The sequence below is a fragment of the Sinohyriopsis cumingii genome, chromosome 10 (genome assembly GCF_028554795.1).
Source record: "Sinohyriopsis cumingii isolate HCF-2022 chromosome 10, ASM2855479v2, whole genome shotgun sequence".
In the NCBI taxonomy this organism is placed as follows: Eukaryota; Metazoa; Mollusca; class Bivalvia; order Unionida; family Unionidae; genus Sinohyriopsis; species Sinohyriopsis cumingii.
In genome coordinates, this window is record NC_142970.1 from 102,441,997 (window position 1) to 102,460,198 (window position 18,202).

The window sequence follows — 18,202 nt, forward strand, 5'->3', positions numbered from 1 at the left end:
AAGTCAGCAACCGTGTTAGACCGTATATAATGATATATAACGTAATTTACTAATGATTTACATAAAAATGTTAGCGTATGTAAAAACGCTCACACAGCGTGTTCTGTTACAAATTTGCTGATGGAAAACGTATAAAAGTAGCACGAGCAGGGAGCTCAAACTCAGACAAAATCAGTCTTAACATTCATGAAACTAAACATGTATTGTGCATATTATCATGCGTCCAGCACATGTAGCTCTTACCGAAAGTAGACCAAACTTTCTGAACCGTCTGAACATGGTGGCTTGCAGCATTTCTTCAAGACAAATGTCCCAAAGCGGAGAATCGGTAAAAACTACCTTGATGCAGAGTTTCTTAACCTAGAGCACATTAGAATTTTGGCCAACCAGGAAAATAATGAATTCGTCTAAATTAATAGACAGAGTTGACGCATATGCGTAAAGCGTTAATTTAAATGGCCCTATCTTCAAATATGAAGCATTGTTTGCGTTTTTCTTACAACCAGAATGGACCTTGTCACGTGCAAATAATTGAACCCACCTGCACATATGACCGCAACATCTTCGCTGTGAGAACAATCGTTTTCTCCCCATGCTCTATGGCTACAGTAGCTGATACTCGATTCCGTTCCAGCACAGTGAACGTCATCTAGCCAAATTCGTAATGAAGACAAGATGGCAGTGCTAAACTGACTTGCAGCAGCGACCATAGCACCGTCCCTAAAAGAAAAAGAAATAAAAAATCTCTCATATTAGCAGGAAATAAAGTATTTCCAAAAACGAACCTCACTGGATCTGTATTTTCTTCGTAAATTCAAACCACATATTATGTGGGTACCACCTCACTGAACGTACAGTTATAAAATGTTACTTCCCGCCGCAAATAAAACTTGTATTACATGATATTAATTAAGCATACTCTTCATCAAATGTTAAGATCTAATATATATATATATATATATATATATATATATATATATATATATATATATATATATATATATATATATATATATATATATAAAGAGAGAGACAGAGAGATAGAGAGAGAGAGAGTACCATAATTCTATATATATATTGCTAATTCTTTAACGTGCACATTATGTGACCAAAAATACGAACAACGAATGAAAAATATATATAATTTATCAATTAAATGTTACTAAATTTAACAGCCTTATTTATGTGTGCGCATGCATTTTTTGTTTCCTGTATGTGTCCTATCATCTCTTGTCGTCCCTTCTTGTGTACCGTCACTTGATATTTTCATCTCGTAGCTTATGGTTTGTATATATTCCTGTGTTCTCTTTGTATTATTTCATAATGGTTTGCACACAAAAGATATATTGTGTTTTATCATAATATTTGATGAAACGGTTTGAGTCTACAAAATGATGATAACCAGCAAATGTAGGACATAAGTTTCTTTCAGAAAATCACAAATAATATACGTAACGATAAAATAACATATATTACTTTATAGGCATCGGTGTGAAATATGAGTATTCTATTCAATGATCCGAATTTGGCGTCAGGTGCGGGACCTTAACAGGTGGTGTCTTGCGCCGGCTTCTTATCACAATATAATATGTTTCACATTCAACACGGGCGTATAAAGACAGAATTCTTTTCCAACATATGTAATACAAAAGGGAAAGACAAAATCATATGTTGTCAATGAACTCGAATAATATAGTCACAGAAAACTACGGATATCAGGGTGACTCGTTTGGCTCAATTAGCATTAATTCGGACTCGTATTCCTGTCTCTCCATTGAGATCTACCCAGACTAGTCAGTATTGGCTGCCTCGTTATGTTCTTTTGATAGCCACTTAGCTCTCATATTCTCGCAATCGTACACAAAGCATGAGTGTTGCTAAAGCACTATATTCGCAACAAAATGCTGAAGAAAAGTTGGAATAGATTTTGGCATACACAGGATGATAGAAATCTGTGCAATGCACTGAACCGAGGAACTGATGGGTATCTTAAAGACAAAGTTTCAGTATCTTATTATCAACATTAAAATAGATCAAAATGAAACGTAACGAGATGATCCGAGAACAAACGATTCTGGCGCACATTGGTAGTAGCCTATCCGAACCTAAATAATTAAGCCAGTATGTATGAAAGTGAGTACGTAAGTATGTAACTAACGTTGGCATGTGTAGCATCCTACAGACAACCTTGGCAGTCATGTTGTCAAATAAGTCATCACAGACTGTACCCCATTCTCCGTTGTGCATAATTTCCAGTTTTCCTTCATATTCACCTATTCCTCCTACCAGTCTCACTTGGGTTATTGTGTTGGTAACTGGAAGAAGAGTTAAATTCAAAATCAAGCTTAAAACTAGTCTACAAACTCTATGATAATCTGTGAATTGTCAATGCTGTTTTCGGTATTTCAGATTGGAACTGTTATGTTAGTAAAACAAACATGCATCCATGTGTTGCAGTCTCCAGTGCAAGTAGTCTTTTCCTTTTCCGAAAAAGGCTTGAATGTGAACAATATCACATATAGCTTTATTGGAAATCAAAGATAGCCTTTCTTGAATTTTATTCTCAATATTTCATTTTCAAATGAAACTCAGGACTCATTATGGCGCTCTGGCCAGACTACATTAATTATGTCACTTACCATGCATAGTCAAAGTAAGCAGAGATTATTAATTTCAATTGATAACAATCGCACAGGACATATAGCATGTAAAACATATGCTTCGATTTATATATCATTCTTAATTATATTTGTAACACCAGATGTGTTAACGGCACGTTACTAAATGTTTTCAACATTTATGTCCTAATATGCGTTTTTTATTTGCATACGCACAACGCACATAAAGAACATATTGGTTCAATGTATCAGAATCCCTAGATGTACAGTGTGCTCAAAATATAGTAGTTATGTGTAAGATCTATTTCACCTGTTTAAATGTATGGTAACAAGCATATATTTCACATGTACGAGATTACATATGTTTACCATATAATGTGTACGTGTAAAACACATGATACTGCTTATTCTGAGCAGAGACCTAAACCTTATGCTAAGATTATAACAGATTGCTTAAAACGATTTTTATAATGAATTGCAGTTGTTTAGTCCTATACATTTTATTTCTCTGTTATTCTTTTGAGTTTTGGATGAGATCAGTTTGCTGCTTATTGAGTTGTGAAGACGATATTGGCCGAAACAAAAGCACAGACAGGTATCTATATATTATGAGAATCTATTAAAGAATGGGTTAAACTCAACCAACGCCTGTCAAATTATGATTAAGTTCATGTCTTGACCTATTCATAACACAATGTAAGTACAATGTGTTGTTTTACGAAGACCAAATCACAGTGACGAAGCGAATATGATATATTTCTGTTAGCGCGTTCAACCATTACAATGAAGCAGAATTCTGAATAATTGTTTCGGGTTTTCTAATGTTTTAAGTTGTATTCTTCTTCGCTGACGATAGCATCAAACTTCAGGTACTCGTTAGATGGCACATAACATGGAACGTTCCTCTATCAAAACTGTAAAGCTATGTTGTACATGTACCCATGTTTCTCAAGCGGGTGTCCTGTCCAAGCCTTTATGGAAGTGCTGCCACATTTCAAGAAGTAATAAGGGCTTGCCAATCGGGGAGTAGAAACGTTACTAGAGATTTATAATACAATAGAGGTTTGTATTACAGACTTGCCAATATAGGCCCGTACCACCTGATTTTTGTCCTGCTACTATAACTATATTATCGAACTAATCATCGGGCAAGAAGACATAACAGTTATCAATAAAGAAATAAGAACACTCATCAAGCGTTTCCAGTGAATATCAAGCAGGAAATAAGTCAGCGAACTATTACGTGGTGACAATAGTGCACACTGTGTGCAAGTTTATTACATGTCTTGACAATGTTTGTAGAGGCAAGCAACCAAAATATATGAGTGTATCTCTTCCGAATTTACCTCTGCTAATGTCTACATATACTGCTACCGTCTTTTTTTAGAAATAAAGTTTTCGATAAATGCTAAATTGTTCAAGATATTTCTTGATTCTTTTTAACTTTCTCCATCATGTGAAAATAATAAACCGTTTCCTATGTTCATTAGTTAATACCAGAAGAAGAAGATTAACACATCGATGTCTTGGACATCACTTTTCAAAGACTGTTTCTTTGTTTGTTTGTTGTTTGTCAAAGTGCAAAGATATATTTCTCCATCATGTAAGAATGGTAAACCATTTAGTAAAGGGCACGACGAAGAAAGAGTTAGCCCCTGGATGCCTTGGGCCTCGTTTTCAGATACTTTTAGTTTCTTGTTTTCGAGTGCACTGGTAGCGTTTTAAAAACGACAAGAGTATATAATGACATAATGTCTAAATACTAAATGACTCACATAAAAATAAATATATACCTTAATACGCTCAAGCGACACGTTCAGTTGCAAATGTTGTGCATGAAAGGTTTTTAAAAGTGGCAGCATTGAAAAGCCGAAACAACTAATACATTTTCAAAGAAACATATTGTGCATAATACCATATGTTTAGTACATGTATTTCTTACCGACAGTAGCACAACGTTCTGAACCGTCGGAATATGGTAGTTTGCTGCACTTCTTCAAGATAAATGTCCCAAAACAGTACCGGTAAAAGCTACCTTAATCATGAGTTGTCTACTCTAGAGACTCGTTAAAACTTTGCCCAACCAGAAATGTATTGAATTAGTCTATATGAATAGACAGAATAAACGCATATGATGAAAGCATTAACTAAAGTGACCCGATCTCAAAAGTGTGAGGTGTTGATCTAGTCTTTCCGTCGGAACGGGTCTTTTCATGTACATATGAACCCACCTTCACATCTGATCGCAACGTCCTCGCTGTGATCACAATTGTTTTCTCCCCATGTTCTATGGCTGCAATAGTCAAGACTCGATTCAGTCCCAGCACAGTTAACATCATCTAGCCAAATCCGTAATGAAGAGGAGCTTGTGGTGCTGAACTGATTTGCATTAACTGCTACAGCTCCATCGCTAAAATAAATATGTTTCTTATTAGCTGGAAAATAATATCTTATGTCACATATTAAATAGTCGAATATATTTCTCAGCAGTAACTTGATATTAAATATTATTTGCTGCAACCTCATTGCACCCTGATACCAACAATTGTACTTTCCACATCAAAATAAACGTTAACCAAAGAAGAGCAAATTACCATCCTTATCATCAAACGCTGTGATTAAAAGTACGGTTATTAATAATTCTTTAAAGTGCACGATCTGAAAGAAAGTTTAACACACCACAGATAATTTTCCTATATAAAAGCTAACTATATGTATACTAGAAAATCGGCTAAGCTGGATAAACTAGCCCTCGACAAAGATAAGCTAAGCTCAGCATATCTGTAGATAGATAGATAAATAGATAGGTAGATAGATAGATAGTTACAATCAAGTGAAGCGCTCAATTAGATTGTAGTTAGAAGGAGTTTATATTTTCAACATCCATCAAAGTTCCTTGAGAAAACTGAGTGAAAGTCTTTATTTTGTATTGTCTTCATTGGATCATGCAATGAAATCACTGCATTGCAGCAAACTAAAAATCTATAGCATCAGATATCAACACTCTTAATCAATAACTATATCATTCTTCAAGAAAATTAGCACATACAATGACAATGAATATTTTCAGTATCTTTTCGGACCAAGTGATATATGAATTACTGTTCTGGAGATTTGAAAGAACAAATCACTGACATAAACAGAAATTGCTACAGAAAATGGAGATGGATTTGGCACACACAAAGAAACGTAGAAGCATAGCGAGTCCAAAGGACCAAAGAAACAGATGGCATAATACTGGCGGATATTGATTTTAGTCCATATGAATAATGCAAGCATGGAGGAATAAATATGAAAGTTAAGTAAGTAAATAACTAACGTCGACAGATGTAGCATCCTACAGACAACCTTGGCAGCCGAGCTGTCAAATGAGTCATCGCAGACTGTACCCCATTCTCCGTTGTGCATAATTTCCAGCTTCCCTTCTGAGCCACCTATTCCTCCTATCAGCCTCACCTGGGACATTGTGCTGGCACCTTTAACAAGAGTTAAATTCGGAATCGAAAATAAATTTTTCGAAACTATACTGCAAAAGATAACAAGATGTTGTGTGGTTATTATTAACGATTTGACAATTTTCGTTAAAAAGCAGATACAGTTACCTGTATTTGCTATTAAATTAACACGACTGACGCCTAGATAGTTATATAAAAACCCTAATATATTTGTGGGGACATTATATATCGTCTTTGACTTCGTAACATTGATTTTTGAAATTTCCACCACACCCCTCTTCCTTACCACAAGTGCAAGCCATACAAGAAGTTTAGTTTAGCCATGTTATTGTATGGAAACAATTTGTATTGTTTCAGCTCAGTAAGCTAACACAAGATAAGAAATGAATTTGCTTCTTCTGTACATAAAATGCAAGCAATTAGCAATGAGACAAGTTCTGTTCCTTTAGTCACAATCACTTTGACCTCTGTCTCTTCGACCAGCAAATCCATAATCTTCCTTGGATCAAGAACATGGCTTGGTTATCGTAGATGATGGACAACCTACGTTGTTCTAAGAAACCATTTAATTTTTTTTGCAGTCAGAGAGGAATTGAAATTTGCTATTGTAAGCGTCAAATCAAGAGGATATTATATTATCTTAAGTGCAAGTTGTCCACAAGCTGGAATAACTATAAATATTGGAGAACTCCAGTTGTTATGCGGAAGCCGTTCCCCGTTTTCAGTCACAGGTATCTTCGACCTTCCGTGCCTGCAATCTATACGATTCTGTCTTATTCGAAGTACAATCTACCCACAACAATTGTTACTCGTGAATCGTGGGCGACTAAAGTGATTGTGCGGAAACCAAATGAGTAGCAGCGTTAGCGTTCAACCTCACTTATATACAACAATGGCTATAGTGGACTATAAAACGTAAAGTTCCGAAATGTAAACATGAAGATTTGCGCATAATGTCCCGATTGCACATAAATGACAATGTGAAGTACTACAAGATAAAGTAAGGTGAAGGTCGATACGAAATATCGAGACCGTCAGATCAAGACTATATTCGTCGTATAAAACGAGGCCTTGCCCCCAACGCGGAAAAAGCACTTATCTTGTTTTGTACTTTTTACATATCCCCCATGTATTCACCCATTCTTTCCAAACTTTTCTAATGTACACTTTAAAAATGAATTAGTCATTAGGCGTTTTGTCAACGATACTGTACAGCCCTCAGAATGTACATGTACGTATTCAGAGCTAAGTCTATAAATGTACCGTGGCAGTTGTGTCATCAGTCTGTCGAAATTATATATATATATATATATATATATATATATATATATATATATATATATATATATATATATATATATATATATATATATATATATATATATATATATATATATATATATATATATTAATTATTTAGGCTTGAATGTTTTAGCTTGCTGTATTGCAACTATGAATGGATTTCATATGCAGTCGCAGGCATGTAAATCAATCAATACTTTTCACATGAATCATAGGTTTTGGACCAATTAGTGTTCCGTTTTCTTACACTCTACGTACTGAAAGGAAATTTGACTTTCAGGCAAATTTCAGGGCAAATTGCACAAACTAATAGTAATGTACTCAGACAAAATCTATGTCCCGAACTGTTTCCTGTTATCGGATTAATCATCTTCAGGTGAGATTGTCAAGCTGATACCGACAAAATCAAGCAAGCTCAGATCTTACTAAATAATTATATAACTTAAGAACAATCTCGCAGCTGCTCCCAATCTGCTTGCACGACACGTATTAAATGCAGGACATTTTTTCTATTTATCTCTGTGGAATCGAATATGTTAAAAGAAAGTCATTTTACGGTAAATAAAAAACAAATTTGACTTCTTAAACAAACATAAGACAACCGTAGGATAGAGCTTTAATTTAGCATGACGTTTTGTAAACAGCATTAGTCCAAACAAACATTTTTTGATTTCCTGCGTTTGAACCGATATTTGTCTACCGACTTTTAAACACACATTAATATTATATGTTGCTGACGTTCAATAATATGGGTTCCGTTGCAGACCATTAGATCGTCGAAATATATGGGTCAATTATTTGCTTGATTAAGGCATTTCAGTGCTGCTAATTAGTTGCATGCCCCATTGGAAAAAATGGCTTAAAAATGTACACATTATATGGTACAATTATTCATCAATTAAAAAATGAAATAATTTAATGTATGCTGCATTAGAAAGTAAATATAAAAGTGACAGAATGTTCTATACAAAATATAATCGTTTCTCAATTGAACACTGATGATATTTATTTTCAAATTACGCCTAATTAAAGAACAAGCATGTATAAATGAAATAAGCCAATACAAATAAATGATGGCTACCATAAGCTGTTGGGTTTTTTTCGAACTACTAATGTTTTCGTAACTGATAATCGGTTCAAAATACACATTATGTCTAGATCTAATAATAGCTGCATGAAAGGGTTAGATCATATCAATGAAACTAAAATCCACTTACTTAATAATGATACTCATGAGAAGAATTAGAAGAAAAGGATGATTATTATTAGCAAAATTAATAATAATAATATGAGTATTACTATTACTATTATTATTATTATTATTATTATTATTATTATTAACACTAGTAGATGACATTCATTCTTACGCTACCTGTGCTGCATCTGACTCCAACATCCTCCGTATGCTGACAATTGTGAGTGCTTGAGTACAAACAACGAGATATGTTGTTTTCTGTTCCTTGGCAGTTAACATCGTCTAATAATATAGGACCACTTCCTGCGCCAAAGTAAGCACTTCCAATGGCAGTAGCCCCATCGCTACAATTGATTCAAAATCTTAAAATATCGAAGTGTGCTTTACCATCGGACCTTTTGAAAGATAACAGTTATTATGCCCATTTATGCAAATATTTCGATGTAAACTCCATCCGAATCTACGTGTCCCAAATTCAATATTTTATCCCTCGGTAACGATAAATGTAGGATATAAGTAATGGACTTTAATGATTTTCTTAATATTAATTTATTTGGAAACCAAATTGCATTCACAGAATTACTTATCCTCTGTTATGCTCCAAGTCACCGAAACGAGTTTACCTCGAGTTGTCGCTTACTTCGGTTTTAAAAACAGGACGAGTTTTCAGTAAATGTGTGTATTGTCATATAAAATAGATAGCAAATATCTATTTAGGAACCTTTCAAAACACTTTCAACGTTAAGTGGATTAAAATCAAATGATGTATTAGAACATTTCATTCATTTATTAAAGTAAACAACTCTCATGTACCACAGCTTCTAAATAACACCATAATTAATTCATTAGGATGACCGTTCCATTACTTTAAGATCTTTCAGCCGTTAAAATAATATTTTCCAGTAAAGATTACGGAAATAAAATTGAATGTATACATAAATGAACACATGAGAGTTTTGTCCTAAAGTTATGTGTGGTACACCGATAGATAATAGACACGATGTTACTGTTCAAATTAAGAATTGATAAATTCAGTCAGCAGAATGTTTAGAGCAGATTTTTCGATGTTATTTTTTAACAAAGAATGTCCAATATTGCGATGCCAAGTGTTTATATATATCTTTCTTTGCATAAATGTGTTGGTCTGTATGTTGTGTTTGTAGGATATATTCATTTTATGCAGCACGCTAATCTTTTCTTTGATTTTTGTATATCCCATAAATAAGTCATATTTTGTATCCGGTAGCTTTTGTTTTGATGAAAAGGTTTTCTTTCTAATTTATACAAGGTTATTCGTTGTAAATGCCGCGTTTAGTGCGGAGGACTCTAATCGAATATAAGGTCGATGTTCTTTACTAATCATATCAAAGCTAAATAGATCAAAGTTAATACATAGGTAACAAACAAATGATGTGCTATACATTCTTAAATAGTTTTCAATTTTGAATTACGTCCTAAACATATATTTGAAACTAGATACACTTAAGAAGTAAGAAAAGATCTAAACCAGAAAAAAATGAAGATGATCCGAGTGACATAGGAATGTTAAATACAGAATAATGTTTATGCTATTTTTTTGTTCGAATTACTTTCGCAAAGAAATATATGTAATATTGGTGACATTATTAAAAGTGTATGAATAAAAAACACACATTTCAAAATGTTGTAGATACTCTTACTAAAGTTACCTACAATGGTAACCCAAGCTGTCTACAGACCACCGTAGCATCAATATTTGTGAAGTCATCATCACACACTGTGCCCCAAACGCCATTTATATTGACTTCAACTCTTCCACTCGTTGCATCTGAACCGCCAACCAACCTAATGTTTATTGAAGGTGCACCACCTACAAAAAGAAACAAATGGGGTTCAAAGATGATCTCAAAATTAAAAATCCTCCAAATACCAAAGGAATTATCAGAGGTTCTGTAAATCGTTAACATACAATGCGCATATATATATATATATATATATATATATATATATATATATATATATATATATATATATATATATATATATATATATATATATATATATATCTGTGTGTGTGTGTGTGAAAATATTGCCGAAATTATGCCACTCTTTATTTTATAAAAGATTAAAATAAGTAAGACTTTAATAATGATTGGTCTTATCCTCATAATTAAAGGCACCCCACCCCCACCCCCAGCTCAGTTAACTTTCCATCAGTCCTATTGACGATCTTTCTTGGATGTTTTCAATGTGTGCGTAGATATTAAAATTAATCATCCGGGTGGGTATACTTAAAATTTGTTTTCATAAATTGGTCCATATTTCAGCGCAAGTGATGTATTTCTTATCTTGCTTACTGATCACTTTGAACGATCTGAATCTTTGGAAGGAAACGATGCAGTAATACGGTGCGATTGCTCCAGAATATGTTTCTCATAAAGTGCAGTTAAATAATATGATGATAAATATCAGTGAGACGTTTATTTATAATTATTTTATGTGGCGCAAACGTATTTCAATATTATATAATATTTTCCACGTAAAAACCACTTGTGCGTTAACCAGCGCAATCCCCTCTTATGGGTTAAAAATCATCAAAAACTCACTCATCCGTTTTTGATTGGTCGATCTCTGCTTGTCTTGTACTTTGACCTGATGCTGCTCAAATCCGAAAAGATCATGATTTTATTCAAACTTACATTAATGCATGTCTGATGTATTCTCATCATTTACATTTGTAGTAATTCATCAATACTTGGAGCAAATTGTTGATTATTCTTTTTTTTTCATATCTTGTGTGAACGTGCGTGATTTGTGTCTATGAACGTACGTATGAAATTCAGTTATTAGTATTAGTATTAGATAAGCAAAAAGATCGCATCTTACATATTTTTGATCAGTGGGACAATATTGGAAAGGAAAGGAAACTCCAAAACGATCTGCTCCCAATATAGGCAATGGGAACATAAGTCAAACCCTTTATTATATCCTCGTAGTATGTTTGCTATCATGAACTTTAACATCACAAAAGTTTACATATATATGTGCGTTACATCGATTACGGTATCTCACCAGTCTCAGAATGTTGGACTTTCTTTTGCCCAGACTTTTTGAACATAAAATTGAATTAATAATTGATATTTTGTCGGTTTGAAAATCCTGAATAACACAATTTGATACAAATTACCAAAATCTTAAATAATATACTGCAATAATAATAATAATAATAACTGCAACAACTTTGTAACCTTTTGAATATTTTCTTAGGTTCTCGATCCTCACTCCCTGAGTTTTATTTGCATTCATACTGATTGTCATCGATATATGCTACAAACTGACACTCTAGACATGAAATAAACAAACTTCTTTACGCAATCCGAGTTCGTATCCGGTTTATCTATTCTAGTTTTAAAACAAAATAACTAAACCTCAAGGTCAACCATAAAAGAACGTTATATAAGTGGAAAAATATTGACAAAATTTCAGCTAAAGCAGGGCGCTAAGTATAAAATGTTTTCGAAGGACAAATACTAGAAACCACATAACGACCCAGTCGTCCATCTCCCCATTTTCATGGTTACATACCACCTCAAATATGCATGTACATGATATATTCAGGTGGCACTGGTATCACATCAGATTTTATGAGAGTTTTAAGTGTATATTCCAGAAATTCTGATCCATCCGTACAGTAGACTAACTAATCTTACAGATCATTGGTAAGAGCTAAGATGGTTTCAAATCAAACCACGTAATCAAGAACATACAAGTGTAAAGAGAGATGATGCTTCCTCTACAAACAATTGCCCGAAACGAAGTGTCCGAAGTAATAGCACAGAAGAAAGCTTAAGAGTTTACCAGCTATAGTTTTTATAGCAGAAATGTATATTTCTACATGACAATCCAAACACTGAGATATCCAGTATGTTTGGGATGTAGTGGTTTTCAAAATGACAATAAATGACTGCAAGGGTAAAATTTGCCATAAAGCAAGAAAAGATTTATGAAACTTGCGAAACAGTATAATAATAATAATAATATCGAACTCCTTTAAATGATGCTAATTAAGTCTTTTAAATGCTGCTAATTAAGTCTTTTAATTGCTGCTAATAAAGTCTTTTAAATGCTGTTAATTATGTCTTTCAAATGCTGCTAATTAAGTCTTTGAAATGCTGCTAATTAAGTCCTTCAAATGCTGCTAATTAAGTCTTTGAAATGCTGCTAATTATTTCCTTGAAATGCTGCTAATTAAGTCTGTTAAATGATACAAATAAAGTCCTTTAAATGCTGCTAATTAAGTCTTTCAAATGCTGCTAATTAAGTCCTTCAAATGCTGCTAATTAAGTCCTTAAATGCTGCTAATTAAGTTCTTTAAATGCTGCTACTTAAGTCTTTTAAATGCTACAAATCAAGTCCCTTAAATGCTGCTAATTAAGTCTTTTAAATGCTGCTAATTAAGTCCTTTAAATGCTGCTAATTAAGTTCTTTAAACGCTGCTACTTAAGTCTTTTATATGCTACAAATCAAGTCCCTTAAATGCTGCTAATTAAGTCTTTTAAATGCTGCTAATTAAGTCTTTTAAATGCTGCTACTTAAGTCTTTTATATGCTACAAATCAAGTCCCTTAAATGCTGCTAATTAAGTCTTTTAAATGCTGCTAATTAAGTCTTTTAAATACTGCTAATTAATTTTTTTAAACACCGGCTACTAAAGTCTTTTAAATGCTACAAATAAAGTCCTTTAAATGCTGCTAATTAAGTCTTTTAAATGCTGCTAATCAAGTCCTTTAAATGCTGTCAATTAAGTCCTTTAAATGCTGCTAATCAAGTCCTTTAAATGCTACAAATAAAGTCCTTTAAATGCTGCTAATTAAGTCCTTTAAATGCTACAAATAAAGTCCTTTAAATACTGCTAATTAAGTTCTTTAAACACCTGCTACTTAAGTCTTTTAAATGCTACAAATAAAGTCCTTTAAATGCTGCTAATTAAGTCTTTTAAATGTTGCTAATAAAGTCCTTTAAATGCTGCCAATTAAGTCCTTTAAATGCTGCTAATTAAGTCTTTTAAATGATGCTAATTAAGTTCTTTAAACGCTGCTATTTAAGTCTTTTATATGCTACAAATCAAGTCCCTTAAATGCTGCTAATTAAGTCTTTTAAATGCTGCTAATTAAGTCCTTTAAATGCTGCTTATTAAGTTCTTTAAACACCTGCTACTTAAGTCTTTTAAATGCTACAAATAAAGTCCTTTAAATGCTGCTAATCAAGTCTTTTAAATGCTGCTAATCAAGTCCTTTTAATGCTGCTAATTAAGTCCTTTAAATGCTGCTAATTAAGTCCTTTAAACACTGCTAATTAAGTCCTTTTAATGCTGCTAATTAAGTCCTTGAAATGGTGCAAATTAAGACCTTTAAATACTGCTAATTAATTCTTTTAAATGCTGCTAATTATATCCTTTAAATGCTGCTAATTAAGTCCTTCTCAGGATGAGCCAACGAACAGTTTACAAAAGAACTTACGCAGTTCAGACACAAACGGGAACATTTGGATTAAATTACAAAAATCTAGCCAGCCCACTGCAGTCCCTCTATGCTATTAAGCAGCCACAATGTTAAACTTCAAATCGTGTGATTCAACATCTACATAACAGGAACCTAGTCTACATCTTATATTATTATTACTCCATTATCTTTATTAACATTTTTCTTGTTATTACTATTACTAGTAATTTTAGTATTGTTACATATATATTTCATTTCGCAATTACATCAACTTTGCCCTCGCAGATAAACTTGTATTCAATGTGACAGGCGATGCAAATTGTGGCAGTCAAAAATCTATTAAGCTTATTACTGGGCCAGTTGGTGCACACTTTCTATCTCCCAATTTTTACCCGGTCTGCAGCATTTCCCTTGGTGACCTTAAACAGATTTAATTGATTATACTTTCTTCCCGTTTCCTGTAAAAATATTTTGACCATTACAGATGAAGAGATGAAACTGACCTGCCTTAGATTATTTACCTCTTTTTGCATTCATCTTGACAACACTTACCATTCTCTTTCTTCTGTCTAGTGCTTATTTTAACTTTCCAAAAGTCGTTTTCTTGAAACGTGTACCTAGTACTAGTGCCATTAACATATGTATTGGTTTCAATCTGTCCAGATGCACAGGAAAACCGGAGATTGCATTTATAAGAAAAATAAAACCATATCTGAAAAGCGGCATAAGAGCAGTTTGAAACTAGTCTAACCGTTTTGTTGTGGTCAAGTTCCCCTGATTAAGGCAAAATATTCCCATAAGTTTCCGACAGACCTAAACCAGCTCAAGATGAGGGTCAGTAATAATAAGCTTAAATGGTTCAAAATCTACTTACAAAAGGTAATGTTATACAGGGGTACTTTTAAAAAGGACATAAACGACAGTTATCCACTGGGGTAAAATGTACGAAACTGAAAGTAATAACCTGCCTGACAGGGAGCATCATTTTGCCAATCGCAAATAATTCGTATTTAATGTTTTTCTTTGAATTCCATATTATTTAGTTTCTTAGTTCTTAGTTGTTCATGTGACGTGAGAACAACGACAAACAACGATAAATGTTTTGTATTTAAAAAGAAAACGAATTCAATCCAACAATCAATTTCGGGGAAACAATCACAAATACGGACCATGTGTCTTTCGACAAATCAAGAAGCATTGAAAGAATAGATAGCATGAATTTACACTCTAAACTTATTTAATAATTGCACACAGCTTGTAATACATGGCATTCAAAATATCCCCTTTTGCCAGAAAATGATATCAGGAAGGGGGAAAGGTGTGACTCAGTGGATTCAAGCGCTCGCAATTACAAATCTCTGCCATCTCACATGCAGGTGCAGGTCTCGGGCTCGGCCAATGTCGGTATGTGAGAAACCTTACCAGCAGCTTCCCGTGGGTTGGTGGTTCTTATCGGGGTTTTCCCCAGTTCTTTCTCCAGCAGTTAAACTGGCCGCCAAGTATATATTACCGTATGCTGAAAAATCATATTAAATCCACAAAAACAAAAACTATGACGAAGAGACATTCAAGCAATGACCTAGGGATTAATCCCAATGCCTCGTCAAGTAGAACTATGACAGAACATGTTGGACAAGGAAATCCAAAAGATAAAAAGGAAGATGGGAATCGCAATCTGCAGTGAAAACCTGGGTAAATGCTGAAAAGGTATTATTGGCCTTTACTTTCAACCTATTTGCCCTCCAGTAATCACTATCACTGATCAACGCATACCTGGGAATGAGACATCCAAAACCTTAAACAACCTTATTCCTAACAAACCCGTCAGCATACAGTATACCAAATGGCTGGAGTGCCACCCTAATCAGAGCAAAATTAAAATGTTTATCAAACCAAAGTACCACTGGAACTTCCGAATAGCTGATTTCATACAATGTTAATGTTGCGACTCTATAGTCATAAAATAAGTACCAGAAAGAAGTAAAACCAACACGTTTTGGACAACGTAACAAATGCTTTAATTACTAAGGGTGTAAGTTGAAAATGTAAAGTGAACATACCGTATTATAACTCGAATCCAAATTAATCATAATGTTCTAGTCAAGTCTTAAAGACTCTAACATTCCTAAAGAACTTCAGATTCACGAACACACGTGCCACACTGATATTGTTCAGAACTCCTTAATAATACACGATAGTCCCAAAATAATGTTTTAGTCCGATGAGCACTCTGTAATTCCAATGAAATATCTTAGCACATGTCTCCTCTCAAATTATCTTAACAAAACATTAAACACGTCTGCAGACTGATTACAACATATGAAATAAAATTCCGACATTGAATAGAATCCTTAACAAGCATGAGTCTGGTTGCAAAGATCTCTCGTTAAATATGCATTCAAGAGTATATTGCGACTATATGTCGCAATACAGCCTACTCGACAGATCTTAACATTCAATATAAAATTTCAAAATTCATATTTATCCGGTGAAAATAACTTAATTCTTCTCAGCAGCCGCCAGACATAACCTTCCAGTGGGAAATTATCCCAAACTAGTAACCAGGTTTTGTCATTAGTACTATTATTAATAGCCGCAAACACGTACGTCAACAGCAACTTATACACCCAACGCAATCTACACCCCGATACTTTAAAATAAATTGTTATACCCCTGTGCACCAATTAACTAATATCTTCACTATAGATGATATATGATCATCGCAATTTATAGTCATGAATAATAACTGCAAAATGTAGACACAAGTATAAACAAATATTTAAATAAACATAGATACATTTAACAGTAAATAATTCAAAACATATCTTCCTACATTGCGTTGTATATCTTAGTATATGAATGTGTTATTTTGTTTTCACCATAAGACATTATTTTACTTTCATTTTGCCCTTTCCGTGTACTTGTTATTTATTTGTGTCTATATTTCGGAAGAGGGAAGCCAGCTTCTACGACTTCCCATATTAGTTAATAGTCTCTCTCTCTCTCTCTTTTACTCATATATACCGTGACATATAACGGCAACGTCTTCATTATGACTGCAGTCATTCTGACCAATAGGATTATGTCCACAGCCTGCGATGTTGGTTTCCATTCCCCTGCAAGAAACGTTGTCAAGCCAGATGGGGCCTGAAGCACTCGACCCTACTGAAGCTCTTAGTGACGCATCCCTTTAGATATATCGAGAAAACCAAAACTATCAATAAGAGAATGAATGATAAGTAGGTTGGTTATAGGTAAGCTGGTTGAATATATTTATACCACATACATAAAAAATAACATGGCATTTAAAGTGTTGGTATAAAGCAAATTGATATTCCAGTACCATTCGAATATCAAATTGTGATTCGCGCACATACTTTAGCGTATGTAATGCTTTGTTGTTTCTGTTCCTTAAACCTGTTATAATGTTCTAAAAATCAATTATTAATTATTAAATATAAAAAATATCCAAATGGTCGCCTCCTTCTCTCTCTCTCTCTCTCTCTCTGGATCACTGTAGCTAGATACGGGCGAAAATACATGATAATACGAGCATTGTGGATTTTTGCTTGAGTCATACGACGATGTCTCTAGACCTATGAATGATGGTAATGTTTAGTCAAACCGTTCAACAATCAGAGAGAGAGAGAGAGAGAGAGAGAGAGATTTTAGTCCTTAGAAATGTTAATTAAAGCAGAATTATGTCTTAGATGAATTGTCAATATATTAAACTATTTTAATTACCTCGTGTTGGTTCGTCATTTCGCTTAGTTTCTATCCAACCCTAGTACGTGAATGTCTGACAGCTCAGGTTCAGTGTATAAGAAGTTAACCGTGTTTGTAATGCACTACTTTCTTCATGAAAACCATATTTCATGTTTAAATTATGAGTTTGTCTTATATTGATTTAATAAATGAGAATAAAAATAGAAACTCAAAAAAGAGAATAATCAACTTATCAATTTGCATATGTGATTGTGAACAACAAGAAAAATCGAGAACTACATTTTGCAGCGGACACACTCGCAGGCATGTGAGGAGTTCATTCACTCAATAAATACACATTTGTCCGGAGTATAACATGACTCCATTCAAAAGTGCAAATATGTGTATTTCTATGTGATATAAATAAATATATGTATACTATGTACGG

The 18,202-nt window shown here is 33.6% G+C and overlaps 1 protein-coding gene across 1 annotated transcript in view; it reads right to left on the reverse strand.

The window, feature by feature from the left end:
- LOC149790736 (scavenger receptor cysteine-rich domain-containing protein DMBT1-like) overlaps nucleotides 1-18,202 on the reverse strand; it is a 200,847-nt gene that overhangs the window by 165,492 nt on the left and 17,153 nt on the right. Inside the window, exons 8-14 of the mRNA XM_089973259.1 lie at nucleotides 17,074-17,237; nucleotides 10,263-10,419; nucleotides 8,748-8,914; nucleotides 5,938-6,094; nucleotides 4,850-5,028; nucleotides 2,159-2,315; nucleotides 542-720 (exon numbers count right to left, since the gene is read on the reverse strand). Coding sequence (XP_089829385.1) covers nucleotides 542-720; nucleotides 2,159-2,315; nucleotides 4,850-5,028; nucleotides 5,938-6,094; nucleotides 8,748-8,914; nucleotides 10,263-10,419; nucleotides 17,074-17,237 — 1,160 coding nt within the window. The remainder of the gene's footprint in view (nucleotides 1-541; nucleotides 721-2,158; nucleotides 2,316-4,849; nucleotides 5,029-5,937; nucleotides 6,095-8,747; nucleotides 8,915-10,262; nucleotides 10,420-17,073; nucleotides 17,238-18,202) is intronic.